The 26,268-nt window shown below is 52.5% G+C and overlaps 1 protein-coding gene across 3 annotated transcripts in view; it reads left to right on the forward strand.

Moving 5' to 3' along the window:
* Positions 1–215: 215 nt before the first annotated feature.
* Positions 216–26,268, forward strand: part of Tpcn1 (two pore segment channel 1) — a 59,229-nt gene continuing 33,176 nt past the window's right edge. Inside the window, exons 1-2 of one of the 3 annotated variants that reach the window (XM_036171604.1) lie at positions 216–376; positions 4,181–4,423. In XM_036171604.1, coding sequence (XP_036027497.1) covers positions 4,312–4,423 — 112 coding nt within the window. In that variant the 5' untranslated portion in view covers positions 216–376; positions 4,181–4,311. Of the gene's footprint in view, positions 377–4,180; positions 4,424–24,170; positions 24,425–24,455; positions 24,679–26,268 lie in introns of those variants that run through there. The other 2 variants (XM_036171606.1, XM_036171605.1) reach the window with 2 other exon arrangements.

Raw genomic sequence — 26,268 nt, forward strand, 5'->3', positions numbered from 1 at the left:
TTCTCCAATGGAAAGACCCGGGGTTCTCGTTGGTTGAGCGAGTAAGGCGGGGAAAGGGGTGGGGTTTCCTCGCCCCGCCCTCTCTCCGGGAGGTGGGGCGTGAGAACGGTGAGTGACGCGCAAATTACCCTGTCAAATTTCATTGCGGCCTCTCTGCTGGCCAATGGGCCGTGGCGTGGGGTCGTGGGGCGGGGCTTGCGGGGCTGAGTGACCGGAGTCGGCGGATGCAAAGGCTGGCGCAGCTGCCGCTGTGGCAGCGGTGAGGCGGCGGTGGCGGCTGCAGCGGCTCCGCTGTCGAGATATTGGCAGCGGCAGCTGCGGGCTGAGCTGCGTTGTGCAGACCCGTTGCACGGTGCGGGATCCCGGGACGGCGCGTGTAAGAATCCGAGGGGTGCGCCTGCTTGGCTCCGAGGACAGGGGTCAGGGGTCAGAGGGCGCAGAGAAGGGGCTGAGACTGGGGCTGGGCGCTCCCGACGCCCGAGGCGGGGCCTGGGGAGGTTGCCCGCGTGCTTCTCCCCCTGCGCATCTCTCCCTGCACCTTTCTCTGTGCCTTGACTTCCTGGGGCGACCCGGGTCGCGGCGGGGAGCGCGGGGAACTGGAGCCCCCGCGCGACCCTTCTCCTCCTCCCTTCCCTCCCCGGCTCACCTCTGGGCTATGACCTCTTGTGACCGGGCCGGGGACTCCTGCTTGGGTCAGCCTGCTTCAGGAGACAGACAGCGGGATGGCAGCTAGCTCTGTGATCCCGGGACCTTACTCCAGGGGTGACCTCCTTCCCCTGCGGGGGTGACCCTCTGGGTCCTCTCTAGAGTGAAAACCCGAAGTCTGCCGTAGGGCAAGCCCCGAGGAGCCCCGAGTTCTGCCTTTGGGTCTGCTGTGTGACCTTGGACCGGTTCCTTCTCTCTGGGCCTCATTTCTTTCTCTTTAAAAAGTCATAGGCTCATGTGGGAGGAGGATGGCAACTTCAAGGCTATCCAAGACTAGACAGGACTATCCCTGTTTCAAAAGACAAAAACAAAAAACAAAAAAACCCAAACAAACAAACAAAAAAACGAGCAAGGGATTGCTGGGTCTCACTGAAGTGGCGTGCAGTTTCTAGGAATAGTTAAATGGGAAGTGCCTCAGTTCGTGCCACCTGCTTTCCAGTCAGCCTGAAGGAACTTGTGGTTGTTTATTCACACGAGTTAGCCAGCCTCGGCTAAGCAGCCTCATCTATCAAAAGGGACGTTAGCTAACCCAGGCTCTACCGAGGGCAGAGCTGTTGAATCCGAGCCAGGAGATTGTTTCCTGTGGGTGAGGTCTCAGCTGTTCACTGTAGATATTTAGTGGCCTCTTTGGACTCCCTCGAGATCATTCCCAAGTTGTGACGCCAGAAATATTTCTAGACGGTGGAGACGAAGTCACACCAGCCTGGAGCCATTGAGGTAAGACAAGGCTCCAAAGAATGGAGTCATACGTTCAGCAGTTAAAACGGAAAACCCACTAGCTATGAGGATACTAGTAAAAAAAAAAAAAAAAAAAAAAAAAATAGAAGCCTGTTATGAGCTGGGAGAGTTTCTTGCCCTCCAGACAAATGGAAGATTTGTGCTATCACGGCCTTCTGTGGCTTCAGGGGAGTATGGTAGATGAGTGAGCGTGAGCTTGGCCAGTACAAGGCACTGGGAGAGGAGAAAGTTAAGTCAGACTACCAAACACAGCACAGTCCTTCAGACAGCCAAATGATGGTATCTTGTGGTAGTTCCCCTCTGTCTCTCCCCTTCCTGAGATTTCAAAGCAAAATAAATCCCCACATCTGGAGGAAAAGGAACAAACAAAACCAACAAAAACAAACTCCACTTGCAGGAAGTTTACTGGGCAGAGAATGGCCTGCTTAGCTGGCTGCAGCGTGGTGGTGTTTATCTCTCCTGCTGCCTTGGCTGAAAGAAACCTGCTGTCGGTGGTGTCTGTTGGTGTGGAGGCATTGCTCAGTTACCCTGTTGGGCTGGAGTCATAATCTATGCTGTGCACAGGCCACAGCTGGAGGCTGCTGTTTCCAAGTTCAAAGGTCTCCAGGCAGATCTGCTGAGCCCTGCTTTTCCTTTCAACTCAGTAAGCAGAAGTGGGATGTATGAACAACCACTCTTAACACACCAGTTCTTTTTTAAGCCTGGAGAGAAGGGACGGGTTCTTTGAAAAGGACTCTGGGGTTGGGGATTCAGCTCAGTGGTAGAGCACTTGCTTAGCAAGCGCAAGGCCCTGGGTTCGGTCCTCAGCTCCAAAACAAAAAAAAAAAAGACTCTGTTTTCCAAGTTGTAAAAAAAAAATGTGCAGGTCCCCCTTTCATTATCAAACATCCCCGTGGAGGAGGTGCATACAAGAACAATGCGTGTTGGCCACCAGCGAAGCCAGGGTGATCTTACGTTTTCCCAAGAGGGCACTTAACAGAGCTAAAGTGGAAATTGTTCACCAACATAAAGAGAGACCGGGGCAAGCTTGGAGAGCCGGACACACTCACTTTTTATTCCTGTTGTCTGAGGACAGGACCTGAGCATTTATAAGACACTGTAGGTAATGGCTAGGGATGTGGGCAAGGCAAAGCTTGGCTTTCTGACTGTGGGTTCTCAGGCAAGTTACCTAATGTCTCTGTCCCTGTCTGATGTGTAGGGCTATTGAGATTTTGGTCACCTAAATCACTAGTAGGGTCTCTGGCATAGTTTGAGTATTCTTTGAAGGTGAACTGCTATTATTACCGTTATAAATTGTTTTCCCTTTAAAAATCTTGACAAAGCACACAGATAAGTGAAAAGTAGCGTAGTTTTGATCACGCTAGCCCCATTCTTTCCTCTCCAGACATGGTTAGCTTGACTCGTCCATGTTTGTTCTTACAGGAACCTTCCCTGTATTGTATTTTATATGTTTATTATCGTTATTTTAAAATTGGATGTATATAAGTGTTTTACCTTTACATATGTGTATGCACCAGTGTGTGCCTGGTGCCCAAGGAGGCCAGAAGAGGGTGTTGGATCCCCTGAAACCGGAGTGAAAGATGGTTGTGAGCCACCATGTAGGTGCTGGGAACCAAAAGAAGGAGCCGTCTATAAGAACAGCAAGCGCTCTTCACAGCTGAGCCATCTCTCCAGCCCTGCTAGGCCTCCTTTTTTGAGACAGTGTCTCACTCTGTAGTTCTGGCGGCCTGAACTCTGTGTAGACTATTGGCCTCAAGCTCACAGATGCCTGTCTGCCTCTGCTTCCCAAGTGCAAGGCATGCACTACCACACCTGGCTCCTTATTTTAAGTTTGAAATATTATTTGTGTGTCCGATGTGTATGTGTGAGAATGAAGTATGAGTGTGCTGTGGCATGTGTATGGAGAGTCTGAGGACATTTTTGGGGAATCTGTTCACTCCTTCCCCTGTGGGCTCTGGGAATCAATCTCAGGTTGTCAGACTTGCGTGGCAAGCACCTTCACCCATTCAGCCACCTCGCCAACCTTCCATATTTTCTTTTAACTAGCTAGTTAACTGATTGATTTGTTTTTGTGTTTTCAAGACAGAGTTTCTCTGTGTAACAGTCCTGTCTGTCCTGGAACTCACTTTGTAGACCAGGCTGGCCTCGAACTCACAGAGATCCGTCTGGGTCTGCCCCCAAGTGCTGGGATTAAAGGCGTGTGCCACCACTGCCCCCCCCCCTCTCTCTTTTAAGGTAGACTCTTGCTATATAGTCCAACCTGGCCTTGAATTCTGTTATCCTCCTGCTTCAGCCTCCCAGGTGTGGAATCACAGTGCAATTCCTAGCTCTTTTGAAGGTGAAAGACAGTGGTGGTGTGGGCTGGGGCTTAGCGGATAGAGTGATGCCTAGCATGCACACAGCCCCGGGTTCAGTCTCCAGTTCCCTCTAAACCGTTTGTGGTACACATTTGTATTCCTATTGGAGGCAGGGGGACTTGAAACTCAAAGTCATCCTCCGCTTTGTAGCAAGTTTGCAACCGGTGTTGTCAGCATGAGACTCTGTCAAGAAACGAGCAGTTTTAAATGCTGTAAGTTACTATGACAGAAGAGAAAGTCCAGTGGTTGTTAGCCTGGCCTCTGGTTGCACAGCCGTTGCCGCTCCCTGACTCCAGAACACATTTGTCAGTAACGATTATGTTTTAATCATTAATCATTACCTTTCTTTTTTTTTTTTTTCTTTCTCCTCCAAACCCTAGAAGATGCCTCGGATGGAGCAGGCTTTGAGAAGCATCTCTGGCCCCGCCGTGGCTTTGAATAGGACCTCACAAAGCTGGAGACCGTCTACAGCCCTGGCCACTGCATCCTGAGGACCACGGGACAGGGGACCATGGCCGTGAGCTTAGATGATGACGTGCCGCTCATCCTGACCTTGGAGGAGGGTGACAGTGCCCCGTTGGCTCCTTCCAACGGCCTGGGCCAAGAGGGGCTGCCCAACAAAAGTAAGCTGCTGGGCAGGTGGGTGGGCGGGGCTCACAGCGTGTCTGCTCAGGGAGTGGGCTCCAATCGCAAAGAGGAAGAAGAGCCCTGGTCACACCCATCGCAGGTGTGGCACAGACTTTGCTCTTAGGAGACCGTGGGTGTGAGCCCAGCCTTGCAGAGCTTTCTGGGTTCCAGTGTCCCCCCAGGAGCTCCCACTCCCGACACACTTAGCTTTGTCCCTGCTGCTAGGGGACCTCAGGCAAGCCTCACTTCCCTGCCTCATTCCTTGTACATGAAAACCTAGCCTGTGGGTCTCCTCCACCTGAGGGTGGTAGGGGAGCCGAGCTTCTCTGCCACTTCTCTGCCATCTCAGAATGGGGTGGAGGGCGAACCTCGTGGTGTATTATTGATCAAGGCTTTGGGGTTTCTTTCTGGGAATCGAAACCCGGTACAAAGTAACCCCGCGAGAGGGGATGCGCCGTCTGTGTTGCCGACTTTTAAGTGTCTTTCTGGCAGAGGGAGAGGCCTTAAAACCCTTCCTGGTCCTCATCCCAAAACCATCGCTGGGTTCGCTCAGGACAAGGGCTCAGGAGAGGCTTAAAATAACTTGTCTTAGCAGAGGGTCCTCAGGCAGGGAGCAGGGTTTCAGGGCCCCCGCCGTGAGTGCAGGGTGGAGGATCAGGGGATACCACACTCACACCCACAGGGGAGGACATCGTGGGCCAGGAGGCACAGAGCCTGGCACCCCCATCTCCTTTGTCCAGAGGGAATACAGCTGGGCTTTGGGGATCTAGCAGCTCACTGGGGTGGACTGAAGAAGAGCAAACCACCCTGTCCCCTCCTCATGATCACCACCACTGTCCTGAGTGGCCAAGCAACCTGATTTTACCCCTAAGGGCCATGCAGGCCTACAAAACCCTGGCTCTGACTCCTGGTCTCAACCGACTCTCTTTTTAAGAGCTCCTGCAAAGAAGGCAATGTTTTTCCTATTTTACAAAGGAAGAAACTGAGGATCAGAGAGGTTGAGTAAGTTTCCCAAGGCCACACAGCCAGCTAGTGAGGGAGGAGCGGTTTGAACTCAGGCCTGTCTGACTGAAGTTTTCTTCCCTTCTCCTTCCTTTTTTTCTTCCTCCTCTGGCCCTCCTTTCCCCACCTCCATTCTTTACCAGCTCTTCAGGCACGCGCACACACGCACGCATGCACTCGGAAGCCCTTAGGGTTGGCTAATATTTTTGAGTTTATTTATTTGCTGTCTTGAGGATTCAACCCAGGGCCTGGCTCATGCTAGGCCTGTCATGTGACCACAAGACAGCCACTGTTGCTACCTGTATTTTATAGAGGAGGAAGCGGCCTCAGAGAGGTCAGCTGACTTGCCCGGGTCACACAGCCAGTGAGCAGAACCCTTTCTGGTTGCTCTTCCCGTACCACTGGGGAGTTGCTCTGGGGAGAGAGAGAGGCAGATGAGTCAGCCTCGGGGGACCCCCCCTCAGGAGGACCCGCAAAAGGGAGTGGACTGAATGGTAGAGGGGTGACTGGCTTGTTAAGGGTGTGTGACTGGTGCCCACTTCTAAATGGGAACCTTGGCGCGCTTCATGCTCTTAGATTCCTCCAGAGTGCCCGAGCTAGGGGTGGGGTCCTGCTCTGCCACCCATGGAAGTGAAGAGAGTGACCCAGTTCTGCACCTGAGGCCATCTTTGGGCTGCTGTAGGGGCCTGAGGAAGAAATGGGCCAGTGAGTCAATAAGACTCCCGTGCAGGGCCACCAGTGAGGCCACTGGATCTTGCCCGAAGTCTGTTGCTTATTTTGGCTTAAGAACAGAAGGATACATCTCTCACCACGGGGCAGTGTGTTCTCTGCTCAGGGCACCCTTACCACAGTTTCCCTCTCATACTGTTAATGGGGTACTTCCTAAAAGCTCTGAGAAGCAGAGGCCACATCCAGCACAGCTGGCTGAGGACAAGCGGGGCCTCTCTAAGGAGAGACGTCTTCGTTAGGGTTTCTGTTGCTGTGATAAAGCACCATTACCAGAAGCAGCTTGGGGTAGAAAAGGTTTATTTCTTCTTATACTTCCAGATAACACTCCATCATTGAAGGAACTTAAGGCAGGAACCCAGAGGCAGGAGCTGATGCAGAGGCCATGGAGGACTGATGCTCACTGGCTTATTTTTCATGGCTTGCTCAGTCTGCTCTCTTATAGCACCCAGGACCACCAGCCCAGGAGTGGTCCCTCCTACAGTGAGCTGGGCCCTCCCATATCAACCATCAATCAAGAAATTGCACTGCCAGAGTGGTGGCTCACGCCTTTAATCCCAGAGCCAGGCGGATCTCTGTGAGTTGCAGAGAACTTGTGAGGTCCAGGACAGGCACCAAAACTACACAAAGAAACCCTGTCTCAAAACCAAACAAAAAGAAAATGCACTGCAGGCCAGTCTGCTAGGCAGCGTTCTCTCAAGTGAGGTTTCCTCTTCTAAAAGGACCCTTGGCTTATCTTAAGTTGATAGAAAACTAGCCAGATGGGTGGAACTGGTACAGGAAGCTCCAGACCTTTGCCCAGGCCTGGCTATCTCATGTTTAGATTTTTCACATTGTCCCGAGGTCCCCTACTGTCTGAGCTGTCAACATGAACCACACCCAACCTGGCAATTTTCCCCGTCCTAAAGCTGTTTGGGGACTGTCCCATCCCTGCGAGGTGAAGCCAAGCGCTTTTGCTCAGTGTCCCAGGCCTGGTGTGTCCCAGGCCTTCTTTCCTGGCGGGCCCTGTTTCCTGGGCCAGCCCATGGTGTGACTCTTCCTTCAATCCATTGAGTCCCCATGTGTTTTGAGCCCGTGCTTCGGTCAGGCAGTCCGTCTGGAAGACATTCCTGGCTCTCCCGTTTGCACAAGGATTCCAATTTGAGCTGAAAACTTCCTGCTCGCACAGTTCTGTGAGCCCTTCTAAGTCTCTGCTTAGAGAGAGTTAATGAATCACTTTCCTGCTGTGGGCCGGAGATAGCCATCACATGGTAATTACTCAGTTAGCCATCTGGTCACCTGCTGGGCTGAGTTCTATTCATCTGTGTACCTCTTAGCTTAGGACCTGAAGGTGCAGGGACTTCTGAGGTCATGGCAGAAATGAACTTAGCCGGGTTTCTGGAGCCTGGAAGCTTGCAGGAGTGGCTGACAAAAGGCCCTTGTCAGATGTGAGTGGCATCCTGTCTGTCTTTGCTGTGGCACCAGGGGCAGAGTCTCGTCTCTTCCAGTAAATACCTGACAGTTCTGGAAGCCCCAGGCCCTGTCTCCAGTTGCAGGCAGGGTACAGACAGCAGGTCAGTGGAGTTGGCAGCCATGTGCCTTGCAGATGGCTGTCTTGCTATCTCCTCAAAACTGTGGCTCACACAGTGCCTCATTTTACCTCAGTTACTTCTAAAGATGCCATCTTGAACCATATGCCTCCTATTCTGAGGCTCTAAGGTCAGCATTTCAACATAGAGATTTTTTTTTTTTTTTTTTGAGCTGAGGATTGAACCCAGGGCCTTGCGCTTGCTAGGCAAGCACTCTACCACTGAGCTAAATCCCCAACCCCCATAGAGATTTTTTTAATAATATGTTTATTTCGTGTGTGTGTGTGTGTGTGTGTGTGTGTGTGTGTGTGCGCGCTGTGGCACACATGTGGAGGTCAGAGGACAACCTGCGGGACTCAGTTCTCTCCACCATGTGCATCCCGGGTCATCAGACTTGGTAGCGTCTCTCTGGTGGTGTGGCTGGGCGGTTAGAGACAGCCTGTCTGTACACATGCCGGGCAGTAGTCTGGGCCACATGTGCATGGCAGTCTATATATACAGTGGGTGTGCCTGGTGCCTCCTGGCAATTCCCAATAGGATTTTGCCTCCCTCATGTCTTTAAGCCCACATATGTGTTTTCTGATGAGGAACAGATACAGCTATGCCCTTGTTTCCTGGTTATTTTGGGGTGGCATTATTATGGTTTCCAGGTGACAGGCTGGTCAGGGATGGGCCTCAGAGGACAGAACACAGAGTCTTTTTTGTTTTGTTTTGTTTTGTTTTTCGAGACAGGGTTTCTCTGTGTAGCTTTGTGCCTTTTCTGGAACTCACTTGGTAGACCAGGCTGGCCTTGAACTCACAGAGATCCGCCTGGCTCTGCCTCCCAAGTGCTGGGATTAAAGGCATGCGCCACCACCGCCTGGCGAACACAGTTTTAATGCTCAAGCCTAGGACACAGTGCCGTACCTCTAGGGAAGGCCACTGTCCTCATAGGGACCTACGCGTGGCACCCTGGCTCCATTTCTAGAGACTTCATATAGCCTGAGCCAGCTGGCACCAGGCACGGTCTAGGTGACCAGAGCTGCTGGCCTCAGGCAGATGTGGCCAAGAGGAGCTGGGAGGGAACAGCAGGGCTTTTCTCAAGGGATGATCAGCTCAACAATCCTTTCATGCAGCAATCTCACTCTGTAGCTCTTTGTGGGGCCAAACATGCCTGCATGCTTGTCTGAGAGGGCAGGACACCCAAGGGTCCGCCATGGTTTCTGACACTTGTAGCCTGTCTGGTGGGGTGGCTGTGTGGGTTCTGGAGCCAAGCCTTCAGTCCTAGCTGAGAACATACCTGAGTTCTTCAGGCTGCAGCATCCTTGCTGTGTGTCAGGGTCCTTACAGTCCCCCAGCCAGATGGGCGGGGACTTGGCGAAATGCTGTGGATAATGTGGCCCATGCTTGGCCAGTCCTGCCATAGGTAATGAGGCTGTAGATGAGGCTCTTCCACGGAATGTCTGCAGTGAGGGGAGTCTTGAACTCGGGATGCAGTGTGAATCCATTATTACCTTACTCCCAGCCCAGCAGGTGGCTACCACCACACAGGGACACTGAGGCAGTGTGGCCGTCGGAAACCAAGAACAATTAAGTTTCCACAACCTCCCACTTTGCCTGGCCACCTGGCTCTGCCAGAGTCATTCCTCTGGCTTTTATAGGGCAGAATGCCGGATGTCACCAGATTGTTGGTGGCACCAATTAAAATGAGCAAGCACCCAGCATGCTGAGATGGAGGCTCGTAATGGAGGCTCGAAGCCTTAAGCTTCCTGGCCCTCTGCATCTTCAGAGGGGGGGGATCCTGTCTGTTGCCTCGGGCCCCCCTGCCATGAAATGCCATCTCTTCCTCCGCATGAAGAGAGCCACCGCATCTAAATGGCAGGCGCAGCAGCTGGGTGCGGGCTGGCACCTGCTGCCCTGCTCCGCCAGTCACCCGAAGGAGGGAAGGAGGTCTGAGATGGTGTGTGCTCTGAAAGTGTTTTATGAGCCAGAACAGTTGACTTCCCAGCCTCCAAGTCAGGGAGGGAACATGGGAGCAGCTGGAAGGTTTTTTTGTGCTGTTGAGCTGGTGGTTTCTGGCCGCAGTGTCTCCTGGGACTGTCTTAAGTAACAGCATGGGGCCCCACGGAGGAAACCCCATGCCTGCTCTTACAGAAAACAACTAAAACTAAAGCCAGGCAGGAGTGTTGGGGTCCTTCGTGCTTGGGGACCCGAGGGACAGCCCCTCCTTCTGATCTTGGCAGAGCGGATTTCCCGATGTGTCCATTGTCTGCCTCAAACTCCTCTCTCCCTGCCCAGTCAGTCTGAGCGAGAAAGTTCACAGAAGTCACAGTGACCTGCCACCGTGGAGCCCCCCGCCCGCCCATGCTAGGCGCTCCAGGAATGTGCTTGTCTTTCCTGTGGCCTCGGGACCCCCACCTCACCCCCACCCCTGCAGACTTCTAGGTGAGTGCTTTCAAGATCCTCCTATAAGGAGGTTCCGAGGTTCCCGAAGGTCGAAACCTGTCCCAGGTCACAAAGGCACGCTGGCCCACTGGATCCAAGCCTCCTAGCTCTTAGCTGACATACCTCCCTTAGGAAGTGGGGGTGGAGGGGACAGGACCAGGGACGGGGGTGGGGGGGTGGGGGCTGGGGATGAGGGGGGTGTGTGGTCTCATCCAATGTTGGTTTCTAGCTTTGTTTTACCAGACGAAAGTGTGTGCTGTTCCCCGACGGTGGCTGGCATCTGAGGCAGCGTTCTGTTCTGTCAGAGTGGCCACCCTGACGGTGTTTGGTAGTGCAGTGTCTGTGGGCTAACCCGGTGGCCTGGACAAAGGGCAAGGGAAAACCCCAGCTTCCTGTCGTGAGCCACTGACGGCTTCCTCCTCCGTGCACCCTCCCCCACCTGCCGTCAGCACCCTTCCTGAGCCGGCTCCCCACTAGAACCTTTGGGTTTGTTTTCCATTGTGGCTATGAAAATAGGCTATGTCAGGAACCAAGGTTAAGGCTTGGGAAAGGAGGGACAGGGGAGTGGGGGGACAGCTGTAGGCCATGTGGAAACCCCGATGCGGAAGCCCTGTGGCCAGTATGGAGACTGGTGGGGATGGCCTAGACTGGAGGCTGCTGGTGTTCATGTCTTTGGTTCCTGGGACCCTCTCCACCCTTCTGTCAGGGTGTGGAGCTGTTTGTGGAAGTCTTGGGCCACGCATACTGGTGTGCTTGTATAATCCCAGGACGCCAGAGGCTGAGGCAGGAGGATCATTAGGTCAAGCTCAGAAAGTGTGATTTTTGTACTCTTGGTGTGGAAGAAGCAACCTTGGACACCCTGGCATGTGTGCTCTGTAGGGGGCAGATGCCACCCTGATCTGTCCAATTGTCACTGGGTCACAGGCTGATACTGTTAGAGTCACCAGAAGACGTCACTAGCTGCCATCCTCATGCCAGCTCAGTTCTGCAGATCACTTCAAGTCAAGGAAAACTGTGCAAACCCGGCTAGTCACCTGTCCTGGTCTGAGGTCACCTCCCCTGGGTGTCTGTCATTCAGGGAGCCACACAACCGGTTGAGGCAGGCTTAGCCAGTTTGGGCGGGAATGGAGAGGACAGTCAGGGCCAGTTTCATCCTTCCCGGCTTTCAGGCTGCCTTCTTTTCTTTACCAATTTTTTGTGCTACAACTCCAACCCAGAACTTCATGTATGCTACACAAGTGCCTCATTGAGCCACATCGCCTCTTTTAGTGACTCGCCTTACCTGGTAATGAGGGTTTATTTACTGTTTCCTTTTGGTTTTGATTTTTTTTTTCCCAGTGCTGGCAATTGAACTTATGGCCTTAGTCATGCTAGCTGAGCATTCTGCCACTGAGCTACACCCCCAGTCGGGAGGTATTTATGTGTATGTGTGTAGTTTGTCTTTGACTTTGAGATTTATAGTGGAGATTCAAGCAGAATCAAATTTAAAAAAAAAAAAAGTAGCCTGGGGGCTGGAGAGATAGCTTAGTGGTTATGAATACTGGTTGCTCTGGCAGAGGACCCAGGGTTCTGTTCCCAGCACCCACATTAGGTGGCTCACAACCACTGGTAACTCCAGTTCCAGAGGGATCTGGCGCCCACGTCTGTACTCACATGGTGCATATTCTATAAAGCAGGCACTTGCACACTTGAATAAAAATAAATGATGTCTTTAAAAAGTTTTTAGAAGTAATGATTTGCTTTTTTCTTTGTTTGTTTGTTTTTTGGTTTTTCGAGACAAGGTTTCTCTGTGTAGCCTTGGCTGTCCTAGAACTCGCTCTGTAGACCAGGCTGGACTCGAACTCACACAGATCTGCCTGGCTCTGCCTCCTGAGTGCTGGGATTAAAGGTGTGCGGGAGGTGGCGTTTTCTAATGGCCAGAGCATCTGTCTCTGGGACAGGGCTGTGGCTGTTGTAGGAAATGTGGGAAATGGCCTGTGGGGGTGTGACAGTCTGGTTGACAGGCCGGGGAGCATGTAGTGTACCTGTTTGGCTGCATAGATTATGGCTCTCAGTGCACTTAGGGGTGGGAGGGGCAGCTGGAGGAGAGGTAGGGGCTTGGGGTAGCACAGGAGAGGCTCTAGAGAGATTAAGGTTGGGTGTGCCCCACATTTTAAAAGGATGATGAACAGGAGGTGAAAGACTGTCCCTAAAGAAAGAGGCAGAGAGCTGTGCCATCCTGGGTGAGTAGCCCAGCAGTGCTTTAATTACAGGGTGGAGTAGGGAGCTGAGATTTCGAGGTTGCCTCTGCTGCTCCCCTCCCCCCCCCCAAAGGCCTGTGCCGAGGTGTGGGAATATCATCAGCATGATGGAGAAGGCCTCTGGTACCTTAAGCAGTGTGGGTGGGTGGGTGGGTGGGGCGCTGCTGTCACATTACAGGGGTCTGAAATTCACCTAGTCTGAAAGGGCATAGAGATGAGTGACAGGACTGGGTGGGGACTAGGGGCATGTCTTAGTGGTAGAGAGCTTGCTGAGCCTGTATAAGGCCCTGGGTTCAATCCCAACCCACCAAAAAGGGGGGAAATGGGAGGAAAGCAGTGGCCCAGGACAGGACACCACATTGCCCGTTTGGTTGGATGCGGTGTTTAAGGGGTACCTGGGTGGTCCAGCAGGCGTTGTTGTTCATGTTCTCGCCTGAACTTTGCCTTTCATGTTCTCGCCTGAACTTTGCCTTCTGGAACCTCAGCTTCCCACATTCTAGTAGGTACCTGTGGGCATAGTTTGTAGCCCTTGGAGTGAGTTCTGATTACCTGGAGGGGTCAGATCCATTCAGGCACCTGAGTGAGCTAGGGCAGGGCCTCTTAAACTGTTTCTACTTAAAATCCCCTCTTTACAAATTTTTAAACATTTTCTGTGTGTGTGTGTGTGTGTGTGTGTGTGTGTGTGTGTGTACACGTGTGTATGCACATACCCATGCATGTGGAGGTCAGAGGACAACTTATGGGAGTCTGTTCTCTCCTTCCAACATGTGAGTCGTGAGCATCAGACTCAGGTCCTTAGGCTTGGCAGCAAGAGCTTAACCCACAGAGTCATCTCAGCAGCCCAGGATATTTATTTGAGAACAATTATTTGGTATGTATAATTTTACCATTTATTGAGGATGAAGGCAAATTTGCATCCTAAGTGAGACCAATGTGCTTGTCTGTTTTTGCATGCAGGATCAAGTCTTGGCTGAATAGTTTACACTGCAGGATGCAGAGACTCCAACGTTTCCTAGAGCCCATCAATATTTGGAGCTTATAATCAATCCTGAGAACGTTGCTTTGCATAAATACTCAGTACGCAATGCCAGAGCAAGTTTAGGGTCCTCTCAAACTGTTAGAAATTCTGTCTTAATCCTAAGCCAGAATTGATTTAGTGATTTTTTTTTTTTTGAATTTGAGAAACTCAAGTTAGCAACTCAAACATCAATGTTTAAAAATCAAACATTCTAAACATACAATCCAAAGATACATGCTCAAGAATGACGATAGGAAAAGACTTTAAAGTCTTCGTTTTCTTAATTAAGCCACTATATTCACTTAGGTCACCACCACGGTTTAAAAAGTGGGAGCTGGGGAGGGTGGGAGTCAAAGTTGAGATGGGATGCCAGGCCTCCCTTGTAACAATAGGCTTTCTCTTTCAGGCCACCAACCAGCTCCCAAGTCATGACACAGAGACTTGTTATTAGTTTGGAATGTTTGGCCTTAGCTTAACTCTTATTTTAATCTGTTTCTCTTTATCTATGTTTTGCCGTGGGCTTTTTTTAACCTTTCTTTCTGTATATCTTCCTTTCCTGCTGTCTCCATGTCTGACTCGTGGCTGCCTGGCTTCTGGCCCCAGGCATGGCCCTCTCTTTCTCCCTAGTTCTCTCCTCTCTCTAGGCTAGGTTTCTCCTCCTCCTTATTCTCTCTGCCCGCCAGGCCCCACCTGTCCCTCTCCTGCCTAGCTATTGGCTGTTCAGCTTTATTAGACCAATCAGGTGCCTTAGGCAGGCATGGGATGAGCCTGCACGATGGGTCAGAGCAGCTGAGTGTCAGTCCAGCATAGCGGGGACTGTGCCCCTCAGGCAGGCTATAAGCACGTCTCCAAGCTTGGGTCCCCTCATTCATAAAGAGATAGCCACACCAAGACTGCTCTCTGGTACTGTCGTGAGGTTGAAACAAGAGCCTTCCTAGTGACCACAGGGCCTAGAGTATTCCAGGGGGAGGCTTGGTAGATGGCCACCATTATGATTGGTTGATACTGGAGCAAGGAATCCCAGCTGACAGAGAGACCATCTTGCCTTGGCTGGATATGTGGAGTGTTTTGGACAGGACTGCCATGTGGTGATATTATAGATGGTTGTCCCTGAAACCAGTAACCATAAGGTGGGTTTGTCGTGGAGACTCTGGCCATGCGGTAGGGGCAGGAGCCAGGTTTGGAGATTTGCTCTCTGACTCAGGCTCCCTGAGCCTCCCCAGGCTGCATGCATTGCACATCTTGGAAGCCTAGCACCCTCCTGCTTCAGAGGTGCTGGGGAACATCTGGACCATGAGAAGCCTACAGGACCGTCCCAGACTACCCTTCCCTGGCCAGGGAGCTACTTAAATTAGTCTCATCCTGGCAGCAGGAGGCAGGAAATGGGAGCGAACCACCCCACCCTCCTGCTGTGCCCTTCCTGATCCCTTCAGCCCAGCCCCAGGTCAGAGTGGCCTCTAAGTCCAGGCCCAGGGTCTCAAGCACCTGCTGTGTCCCTGCTTTCCACCCAGGCCCCAAGTCTCCATCCTGATCAGGGATGAGGCCCGCGGGTGTCCCTCTGTGCAGATGGGTGTTTGAGCTCTATCACTTGGTTCCTCCCAAAGCAGAAACCCTCTCAGAGCCGCCCGCCCTGCCTGCTGGGAGTCCAGCTCACATCCCAGGATTATAGAGTCTATGAAGTGCCAGGTTATGGCTCAGCGATCTCTCCCGCCCTGTGTTCTAGGCGCGGAAGTGGCAGCGCCGTGTTACTGCCTGGGGCGGCTTTGAGTGATTCAAGATACGGTGCAGGGCACAGTGTCTCTCTGGAAGACTGTTATGATTCGACAACTCCCCGGTGAAATGGGTGGTGGCTTCCCAGAGTCCGCTGGGTTAGGGCACTTGCAGATCCCCCTTTATATTCTGAAAATGTCCTCCTTGTTCCTCGGCTGGACAGCAAACACAGGAGCTGCAAATGGAGTGACCTGCATACCACTTAACTGACAGTCTCTCCAGCCACTGTTGTTGCCCTTGCTGATGGCCGTGTGTGTGTGTGTGTGTGTGTGTGTGTGTGTGTGTGTGTGTGTGTGTGTTCCAGGCAGTCATCCCCACTCAAGAGGTGTGTAGGGTTTGCTCCTATTTTACAGCCAAGCCTGTGGAGGTGTGGGAGGAAGGGCATCCACCCAGGCAGGCCCCAAGCCACAGGGTCTATCCCTTCAGCAAATGCTGGTGAGCTACCGTGGTGGTGACCTCAGAGCCCTGTAACTGTTTTAGACCAAGACCTTAGTCCTCAGAACAAACCGAAGAGAAAGAAGAGAAATTGATGTGGGCAGGCCATTGGGAAAACGGTGAGAAGCCAGTGATGGTCACGCATGTAAGCCTTCAATCCCAGCACTCAGGAGGCAGAGGCGGGCAGCTCTCTTGAGTTCGAGGCCAGCCTGGTCTACAGAGCAAGTGCCAGAAAGAACAGCTAGGGCTACACTGAGAAACCCTGTCTCAACTCCCACCACGTCCCCCCCAAGAAAGAAAAGTATGGGAGGAGAAGATACCTAAAGTCCAGGTGACTTCAGAAAGGTCCGTCCAGGGGGTGGCCTGCTGCAGAGTTCCTCTCAGGCCACCTGGCAGCGAGGACCTGAATGTTGTTGCCAGCCCAGGAGCTTAGAAGCCTAGCGTTCCAGCCATGTGTCTACCCGGGTGCTCAGCTGTCTAAACTGCCAGATCTGACAGACCGCTGAGGCACCCGAGTTAGATACAGGGAGGTTGTTTTAACTACTAATTGTTACACAGGAATAGACCAAACAGACAGTAATGCACAGTCAACTTCATTAGATCTCAACTAACAATAAATGTGCACTTTTTTTTTTTTTGAGAAACATGTTGTGATACTATATTGTGACTCCCGATATATTGTGCACCCTAATACAGCTTATCTGAGAATCAGAGGAAAAAGCCAGCCACTATAGTAAACATAGAGGTCAGGCAGTGGTAGCACACGCCTTTAATCCTAGCACTCGGGATGCAGAGATTCTTCCGGATCTCTGTGAGTTCAAGGCCACACTGGGAACAGAGCCAGGCGTGGTGGCACATGCCTTTAATCCTAGCACTAACCATGGAGGTCTGGAGGTCTGTACAGACAGACAGGAAGTGATGTAGCTGGGTGGAGAAAAGAAGTAAGAGGGCAGGGACAGAAGGGCATATAGGCGTGGGTATACAGGAAGTAGGTCTCTTTAGAGGCCGAGGGGTTGGTGAAGTGAGGTTGGCTGTGACTTGTCCCATTCCTCTGATCTGTCAGTTTTTACCCCAGTATCTGGCTCCAGGTTTTTTACTAATAAGACCTTTTAGCAATTCGTCTTACAACATGTCTGGTAGCCCAGGCTGGCCTCAAACCCTCTGTATGGGCAAGAATGATCTTGAACGTATTTTTTTTTTAAATGTTTATTTTTTACTTCATTTGCATTGGTGTTTTGCCTGCATGTATGTCTGTGTGAGGGCGTCGGGTCCCTTGGAACTGGAGTTAGACACTTGTGAGCTGCCATGTGGGTGCTGGGAATCGAACCTGGGTTTTTTTGGAAGCGCAGTCAGTCTTCTCAAACCATGAGCCATCTCTCCTGCTCTTCCACCCCCTTCTTGAACTTTCGATGCTCCCCGCTTCCATCTCCTGAGTGCTGGGGGTACAAGTGTGGAACACCCAGCCACTTAAGGTTTTTTTTTTTTTTTTTAAGCTTATGCTGGTTGGGACAGCTTCTGTGTTTGTGACTGTTTGTCTGACAACACATCTCTCATCTGCTGCTTCTAGAACTAAAATTATGCAACTAATGTAAGATCGCCGTAAAAAACAGTGGATTCTGGTTGGCAAAGGTGCTTGTGCACAAGCCTGTGACCTGGGTTCAATTCCTGGAACCTACATGAAGGTGAGGGGAGAGCAGTGTTGTCCTCTGACCTCCCTAAAAGTACCAGGCCATACGCATCCACCCCAAATGCCGCCCCCCACAGAAAATAATAAGTAACAATTTTTTTAAATGACAAAAAATTGGATTCATTAAGTCCCATGTGACTTGTATTTTTAGCACCAGCAACTTTTGGTTTTTTGTTTGTTTTGTTTGGGTTTTGGTTTTCAAGACAGGGTTTACTTGGTGTAGCCCTGGCTGTCCTGGAACTCGCTCTGTAGACCAGGCTGGCCTTGAACTCAGAAATCCACCTTCCTCTGCCTCCCGAGTGGTGAGATTAAAGGCATACACCACCACTGCCCAGCTTAGCACCAACAACTTCTCTGAAGCCTGTCTTGGTAGTACGAAAGGGCTATGTGTGTAGCTAATTGGCAAAGGGTTCCATCCCCAGCACCACATATACCCAGCCTGAAGGTGCAGGCCTGTGAGCTCAGCACTGGTGTAGTGGAGGCAGGAGGATCCATGCTTCAAGTAGCTGTCGATAAGCAAATCGTAAATAGGCCACGGGGTCAAGTTCATGTCGACATCGCCAGTATTTTATTGTTGGTTGATGTGTGTGTGTCTCTTTGTGCATGTATGTGCACATGGGTATGGGTACCTTCGAAGGCCAGAAGAGGGTTTCAGATCCCCTGTAGCTGGCATTACAGTTATGAGCTGCTCCATTTCAGTGCTGGGGATTGAACTCTGGTCCTCTGCAAGAGCAGCAAATGCTTTTAACCACTGAACCATCTGTCCAGCCCAATTTTTGTTTAAAAATTTTTTTAAATTGCATTTATTTACTTATTTATTATATATTATCTATCTGTGTACGTGTGTGTGTGTGTGTGTGTGTGTGTGTGTGTGTGTGTGTGTGTGTAGGTGCTAGGGCTTGTGCGGGGACCAGAGGATTTCCTGTGGTAGTTCTTTCTCTCCTTCCACCATGTGAGTCCAGAGATTGAACTCAGGATGTCAGGCTTGGCTTCAGGTGCCTTTACCCAGTGAGCCTTCTTTGGCAACCCTGTGTTTTGTTGTTGTTTGTTTATTTGAGACAGAGCCTTACTATGTGGCCCCTGACTGACCTGGTATGTGTAGCCCAGGCTGGCCTCAAACTCCGAGTTCCACCTGTCTCTGCCTCCCAAGTGCTAGGATTGGTCTGGTTTTGTTTTTTTGAGGCAGGGTCTCACAACATAGCCCTGACTGGCCTAGAACTCTCTTTAGTTGTTCTGGCTCAGTTCCCAGCAGCTGGACTGACAGGTGTGCAGCGCTACACCAGCTTCCTGTAAGCGGCTCTCGCTGCCCCCCCCCCCCCCCTGTCTCCACTAATCTTCCTTTGCTGTAGGCCTGGCTCCTTCTCTCTCCAGCATGGAGCTGATCCCAGAACACAGCCACATTGCACTGTACCCCATCGTCGTCACACAGTGGCCACTTCAACAGCCCAGCTCCTGGAGACCCGAATTTGCTGTATCTAATCTGGGTTCACTTTGCAGGGTGATGGGTTCCTAACGGTTGTGAGAAAATGGGGTTTTGGCGAACTGGCAGAGAATCACAGTATGATTACCATCTCCTCATCCAGCCAGTTCAGGCTGGGTTTGTAAATATATTCCGGTTGGTGACATCGGGTGGAGCTGGCCGGCTGTGATGGGGTAGGGAGGTCGAGTGCCCGGCTGGGCAGATGGCTGCTGTTTCCGAGCACAGTAGGTTTAATAAAGGCAAGACCAGGTCTCATGCACCTTCCCCGTGCACTTACTATCCGAGATGGAGTCACAGTTTCACCACCAGCCCCTTGAGTCCCCTGGGGGTAAGGAAGAGATTCACTCATGTCCAGAGCAGCCTTGATGAGAGAGACCTGCTTCCCTAGAGCAGCCTGCAGTCTGGACATGGAGGTCTCCTCGCTCAGCCTCCAGCCTGCATGCTTCTTATCGTTGTAGCATCAATCTATGCCGCTTGGTGTCGTCCCCCCCCCCCCCCCCGACACCACCACCGCCTTCCCTCACATCCGAGCTCCCCGACCCTGCCATTTGGAGACTGTCTGCTCCCCCTCCACCCCCCCCCCCCAGCATCTCGTAAAGATGTCTCTCTTTAGTAGAATGCTACTTCATTTCATTTTCTTTCTCTTACTCGCTTAGCTCTTGTGGAAAGTCAGCTGGGGGACGACGGAGCTCGGCCCTGGCTAATGGCCTGGAGCCGCTCCAGGCCACCGGCTGCATCGGCCCGCACTTGTGGGTGGTCGTCGGCTGCGAGCATGATATCCTCTCTCTGTGGCTCTCGAGGGTCCCCTCTTCTCACGAGCTCGGCTGTTCACACTTGGCCGGCCGGCCTCGTCATTTGCGATCATGGCTGTTGTCATGCAGACCCTGAAGCGGATCTGGAACCTCACCAAGGCTCGGTTTTATTAGCATTGAAGCCACTCAGCCTCAAGGCCAGTTGGCCATTTCAGTCTGTTACATAGTGTTCCCCCCCTCCCCCATTTCTATCTGGAGACTGGGCAGTGTCCCAGAATGTGAAGGGGCTGCAGAGCCTGAGGCTGGGGGATGGCTTGGGAGAATTCTTCAGCTATAGGACTGTGTGATGGAGGAGCAGGGTGGTGGTGGTGGTGGAGATGGCCACAGAGCACTCTGGGATTTTAATGTTTCCTTAGTTGTGTGGGCTTCTTCAGCAAAGGGAGGAAGTTGATATGATTGCTGAACCACTTAGAACGAAGTTCTAAGCATTGTGTGTGTGTGTGTGTGTGTGTGTGTGTGTGTGTGTGTGTGTGTGTGCTGAGCCTCAATTTCTTCATCTGTAAGATGGTGTTGCTGAACAGCCAAGTCAGAGTCGGTGTAAAGATTAAACAGGAGAGTCACTGTATTCAGTCATCAGGGAAGGGTGGAAACTTAGTAACAGAGTGTCAGAGTTCCATCATCAACAAAGTAGCATCATCATCAACAAAGCACCACACTGCAGGTGTTGTCCTCTTGAACCCTGAGTCAGAGAGGAAGGTCTCTCTCCCGAGCCCAGCTCTTCCTCATTCTGAATTCTGACTTCCGTTTAGGGATTGGGAGCTGATTTTCTGACTCCAGCGATCCTGGGCTGAGCATCTGAAGATAGTTAACTTCCTTGATGCCCCCCCCCCAGCCCCCTACTCCCCACTCCTGTGCACTCTAGACAGACATCTGAATCTGAAGATGGTTAACTTCCTTGATGCTCCCCCCCCAGCCCCCCTACTCCCCACTCCTGTGCACTCTAGACAGACATCTGAATCTGAAGATGGTTAACTTCCTTGATGCTCCCCCCCCAGCCCCCTAACCCCACCCCTGTGCACTCTAGACAGACATCTGAATCTGAAGATGGTTAACTTCCTTGATGCCTCCCAACTCCTACGCCCTGGACAGTCAGGAGCTCCCTTCCAGGCCTCCAGAGCGGGTCTCCCTATACTGTCTCCTTCAGGCTCCTGGTCTACTAGATTGAGGTAAAAGAAAGAGAACTCAGTTCACGCCTGGCCACGGACCACCCAGGGTTTCAGCTCCCTGGAGACATGGACTGCTCATTGTGCCCAGACATCCAGGTCTTTTAGGATGCAGACTTCCTTCTAATGTCACTTTCTAGGGGTTCCTGTGCCCTGACTGCTGCTTTTCTGAACAGAGTGGCTTGCAGCAGCCCCAGCATGACCCTGGTAGCCACTGGGTAGGGACTATGGAATCAGGCAGGGCCCAGCTGCAGCCCTGTGTATTTGGTTGAGTTTGAGCCAGTCCTATCCTGGGAGTATGGGTTGTCTGCTGGCCTCCTGCAGCGGCCCAAAGAGCCGCAGTCCCTGAAGTGGGGCTCACAGTATTTTAGGTGCTTCCAAGTAACCATGGCCAGATGTCTGTATAGATGCTGAGGTCTCCACCAAGGAGCAGCGAATGGAGTAGTATGTATGTATTATGTGCATATATATGCACATGTGTGTCTTTGAGCCCTTACACATTTGAGATATTCTGAGCACTCTGCAAGGCAAGTGCCCAGTCAGTACTAGGATTAAGTGAGGTGATCATGAGCATAGAAACCTATTGTGTGACACACCCCACTACTGGAGAGCACGTGTTACAGGTCCAAGCTGGGCCTGGAAATTCATGACCTGAAGAAGGTGGTGTCATGTAAACAGACAGTTCTCTCCTGCTGGCCAGTTCCCGAGTAACCATTCAGAGGCTTATGTTAATTATAAATACTCACCAGTAGCTCAGGCTTATTACTAACTAGCTCTTACACTTAAATTAACCCATAATTCTTATCTATGTTTAGCCACATGGCTTGGTACACCTTTTCTCAGTATGACATTCTCATCTTGCTTCCTCTGTGGCTGCCTGGCAATTCTCTAACTCCACCCTCCTTCCCATCATTCTCTGTTCGGCTTTCCTGCCTAACTTCCTGCCTGCCCAGCTACCGACCTGTCAGCTTTTTATTAACCAATGAGAGTAATACATATTCATAGTGTAGAAGAGGATTTTTCCACAGCAGTGTCATGTACGGATTAGGAAACCGTAGGGGACAGCAGGGACCAGACGGCTCTGCTCCCGGAATGGCATTGAAGCCCATCAGTGTGGCTGTGGTTGGTCTCTGGTATGAGTGTACCATGGCAGAAATGGATCTTGTGGTTTGATATAGGTAGAGTGAGCAAAGATGGGCTTGGACGAGATGGGCCCCATGGCTGTGTGTCCTCGGGTGACCCTCTGCCAAGATACTGGAGTCTTGGGAGCCAGCAGCCCAAGCCCACACCTGTAATGGGACCTGCCTCCCATCCCATAACCTTGTCCTGCCAGAGGCAGCGGTGGAGAGATGGGAACTCAGGCTCCCTCTCTGACCTTGGGGAAATGCCTTCCTCCTCTGCACCACAATGCCCCCACTCCGGATGACAGCATAACAGCAGGGTCCAGCTCCTGGGGCATTTGTATTCTGTAACTACCACCTGGTGAGCCCTTAGAACAAAGCATGGGGGGAGGGGGAGGCTCCAGTGTGAGTGAATACCTTCACTGTTGCTAGTCTCCTGCCTCAGCCTTACCTCTTTGCGACTCTTTAAGCTTCTGGATTTCAGAATTCTCTTTGGCTTTCCAAGTATACCTTTTTTGCCCACTCTCTACCCCTCTCCCCATTCTAGAATGTGCTGTTTATCTGTCTTCCAAGTGCTGGGATTATAGACATGGCTAATCTCTCCTCTTCTGTGGTTTTGGGGGGTGGGCACTGCAGGCAGTACCACCTGCCGTGCCTGGGACACCCTTGGTCTCCTTTCCCAGCCTCCCCCTGCCCGCCCCTTCCCCTCCCCACTCCTTCCAGACTCCCCAGGGCCAGCTGTCTCTGCCCCGCTCCCTCCTGCCTCCTTCCTCTTTCTCTGTTTATTGCTTTCAACCTTCTGCTCACTCCCCTCCACCTCCAAGACCTGGCAGGGCAGGCTGCATGCACGAACCCCTTTGGATTTGCCACTCAAGTCCTGGTCAGGTGGCAGCAAACAGAGTTAGAGTTGGCACACAGCTTTATCCTGACCACTTCCGAGCCAGAATTTCTTCTAAAACAGCGCCTGACCGGTGAGCCGTCCCGCGGAGCCTTCTGTTCTTCCTTGGGCCCAAGTAAGCCTTTGGCAGTTGACTGTAACGCCTGTTGAGTTGGTGCCAGCCATTGGACCCAGGAGGTCCCTGGGCCAGCTTGACCTTCCTAGAGGCCAGCGTGTGTGTGCCTAGGTGTGCCTTCACTACAGGAGCTGATACCAGGGTCTGCTCCCCACCCCATCTCACAGCCAATTACCAGAAAACAGAGGCTTGGAGGAGGGCAGCGTGCTTTTTGCCCCTTTCCTGCTCAGTTTCCATCTGGGGGTCCTTGAGCGCCACCTGCACAGGGGCGGCACAGCAGCACGGCCCCTGCAAACACCCCCAGCAGCCCTCGGCTTTATTTTCCCTCCTCAAATTTTGCCCATGGAGCGGGACTCTCAGTGACAACTGGCAAGCAGTTCCATGGCTGCTCATTGTCATTCTGGTGGGCTTCGGTTTCCAGAGGGCTCCTGGTGCTTTCTGGGTAGTTGCATTTATTTCTACTGTGCCCAGAGCACAGCTGGCGTGGGTCCCAGGGCATGGGTTTTCTGGGACCGCAGAGGACGTGGGTGCTGCGTGTGTGTGAGCTGAGGGCAGTTGGAAAGGCAGAGTGTCTGGTCTGCTCTGAACTCTTGCATCGATCGGGCCCAGCCGCTCACTGCTGCCACCTTTGAGATCCGAGTTCCCACCCAGGCAGCTCCCAGGCTTTTTACCCAAACCTACCACTCTAGGCCTCAAGGCCAACAGTGGCTGACATGCCTGCCCACCCGCTCCCTCTCATCCCTCTCTCTCCCTTGCCTCTCTTCCCCAGCTTTATGGCTGGCATATGGAAGCCCTTTCTATTTATCCACTGCACCAGGATGCCGAGTCGTGCTGTGCTCCAGCAAGCGGAATCCTCAGAGTCCCTGCAGGGCCATTTCGGAGGCTGCATGCGAAGCAGCCAGCTGTTTGCAGGGAGCGTCTGGGCCCGTTACATCAGTGTAGAGACGGCATGGCCATCTGTGCACTTGGGTCATCCTGGGCTGTCTGCGTCTTAGGGATGGAGGCGGTCCATGTTCTGTCAGTCTGGGTGGTTGTTTTGTATCCTGGTGCTTTTCATTCCTTCTCTCTGGTCTCCGATAACTTTATGGTCACGGTTCTGGGCCCTTGGCCAGGGCTAAGGGAGGACTTCCGGGGAGGGGACCACACAGATCTTTAGTGGTCAAGGTCTTTATGTCTGTCTGCTCAGCCCGATTTTGAAAGGAGAGTTCTGTCCAGGGCACTGGCAGTGGAGAACACACTGTTTACTGCTAGGGAACTTTCCCCCAGGCTTACAGTGCCAACTTCCCAGTGGCTGAGTGTCCCTGAGCCTCGCCTCCTCTGTCTTGTTCCAAGCCGTGGGTGTCAGAGCCAGGGAGACTGCATTTCTGCTGTCCACTCGGACCCTGTCCCTCCGTCTCTTCGAGTTTCCAGCTGCCTCCCAGACAAGTGGAAACGCAGAGGCAGAGGCCAGCTGTTGTCCTTGGAGGAAGCTGAGGAAGGCCAGCTCCGTGACCATCTCCTGCTGATGTCATCCTGGCCCCTCCATCATGCCTCTCCTGGTATGCCTTGCTCCTGGCCATGCAGGCCATCTGGAAGGTGCCTTTGTGCTCCAAGCAGGGACGTAGTAAAGTCCCAGGGGAGAACGCTGGCGGGGTCTTTAATAGTCTGGGCTGGAGAGGGGCCTGCCGCAGCAATCTGATGAGGAGCTACGCCTGGGTTGATGTTGGGTGAAGCCAGCTCTTTCACCTGGAGATCTGCTGCCCAGTTCCCATGGGAAGCTCCAGGAGGAGGCTGAACAGGACTTGTCACCAGGGTAGGTGGATGTCAGTGGTCACTGGGGCTGGGGCTGCACAGCTAGTGATTCTGGAGCAGATCCAGGGATCAAGACCTCAGTGGGGTCAGGGGCTAGGTCATGTACTGTGGTGACACACCGAGAAGCCACAGGGCGTTCTCTGCTTGCTCCCCGAGATCAGTTCCACACCTGAACTTGCAGGCCACTTGTTCCACCTTCTCAGCCTTGACACGTCCCTTCTGCCCTTCTGTGGGGCCCTTAATTGTCCTTTCCTTCTGGAAGGCTGCCGAGCCCCTGGGCGCAGCTCATACAAGGCACAATGGGCCCTTAGGAGCTGGAGCGACTCCAGCCTCAGAGTCCGGCAGCCAAGCAGGCACAGGCAGGGAGTTGCAGCTCAGACTGCGAGAGCTTTTGGACCTGAAGCCACCAAAGCCTCCACATGAAAGGGCTGGGAGGGCTAGTGGCTCCCTGCCCACCACTTATGACCTTTCTGTAATCCCTAAATGCCCTGCCCAGCCACCTGCATGGACTGAAGGAGGCTTTATGGAATCACCTGTGGCTTCCCTGAAAAGCCCTTCGGTGACCCAGGTTACCCAGAGCCTTTCAGCCCTGTCCCTGTGGGAGAGCCACTAACAGTTCCCAAGCCTTGCCAAGTTCTGCGTTGTGTTCTCCACGGGGAAGGGCTGAATGATGGGAACAAAGTGGGGGGAGGCACTCGCTGGCCCACCCGGACATGTGAACAAACATGGCTCCTTTCTGTGCTCTCAGAAGGGTCTGTCCCGATCCCCAGTGCAGAGCTGTCCCTCTGCAGCCAATCTTTAAAAGAATATCTCAGAATACAGAGGGACCGTGTCGAGCCCCTTAACACCCCTGGGCGCCACCTAGTGCACTGTGGGTAAATGCTGCCAGGTCCTGCGCCTGGCTCTGGCCGCCTGTTGTTCAGTACTCCTTGGGAGCCTGTGGTCTTCAGGGGAGAGATCCTTTATGTCACATCGGTTCTGACAGACTTGCTGATCCTGTGTGCACCGGTCTGACACTGTTCTGGGCTCTGAGGACACCGCAGTGACCGTGACAAAGGCCTATATTCTCGGAGAGCTGACATTTAGCAGGGGACAGGCAAACATGCCAGGTTCTGAGCATTCACCTGGCCGTGGTGGGGTCAGAGGTCAGAGACAAATGGCCATGGGACTAGGCAAAGGAGCCAAGGGCAGTCGGTCCTGAGACAGCGTGAGGATGGGAAGCTGAAAGGCCTTAGAGAGCTAACTGCTTAAAGGTCCCTTGGGCCAAAAGTTCCAGAGCAACTAGGGAGCCAGAGTGGTGAATGGGTAGATGACATGAGAGGGGCCATTTTAATTGTAGTGTGTGCTGAGGGGTAAATGCTTAGTGTTTCCCAGGGAGGCAGAAGATCAGTACCAACTGGCTGTGTCTGTGTGTGTGTATGTGCGCGCGCACAGACACATGTGGGGTGGGTACATATGCCCATATATACATGTGTAGAGGCCAGAGGTTGTATTTCATTGTCTGATTTGAGACAGGGTCTCTGCTGAACCTGACTGGTTGGCCAGGGCCCCCAGGACCTACCTGGTACCCCATCTCAGTGCTGGGGGTTAT

The sequence above is a fragment of the Onychomys torridus genome, chromosome 22, assembly GCF_903995425.1.
Source record: "Onychomys torridus chromosome 22, mOncTor1.1, whole genome shotgun sequence".
In the NCBI taxonomy this organism is placed as follows: Eukaryota; Metazoa; Chordata; class Mammalia; order Rodentia; family Cricetidae; genus Onychomys; species Onychomys torridus.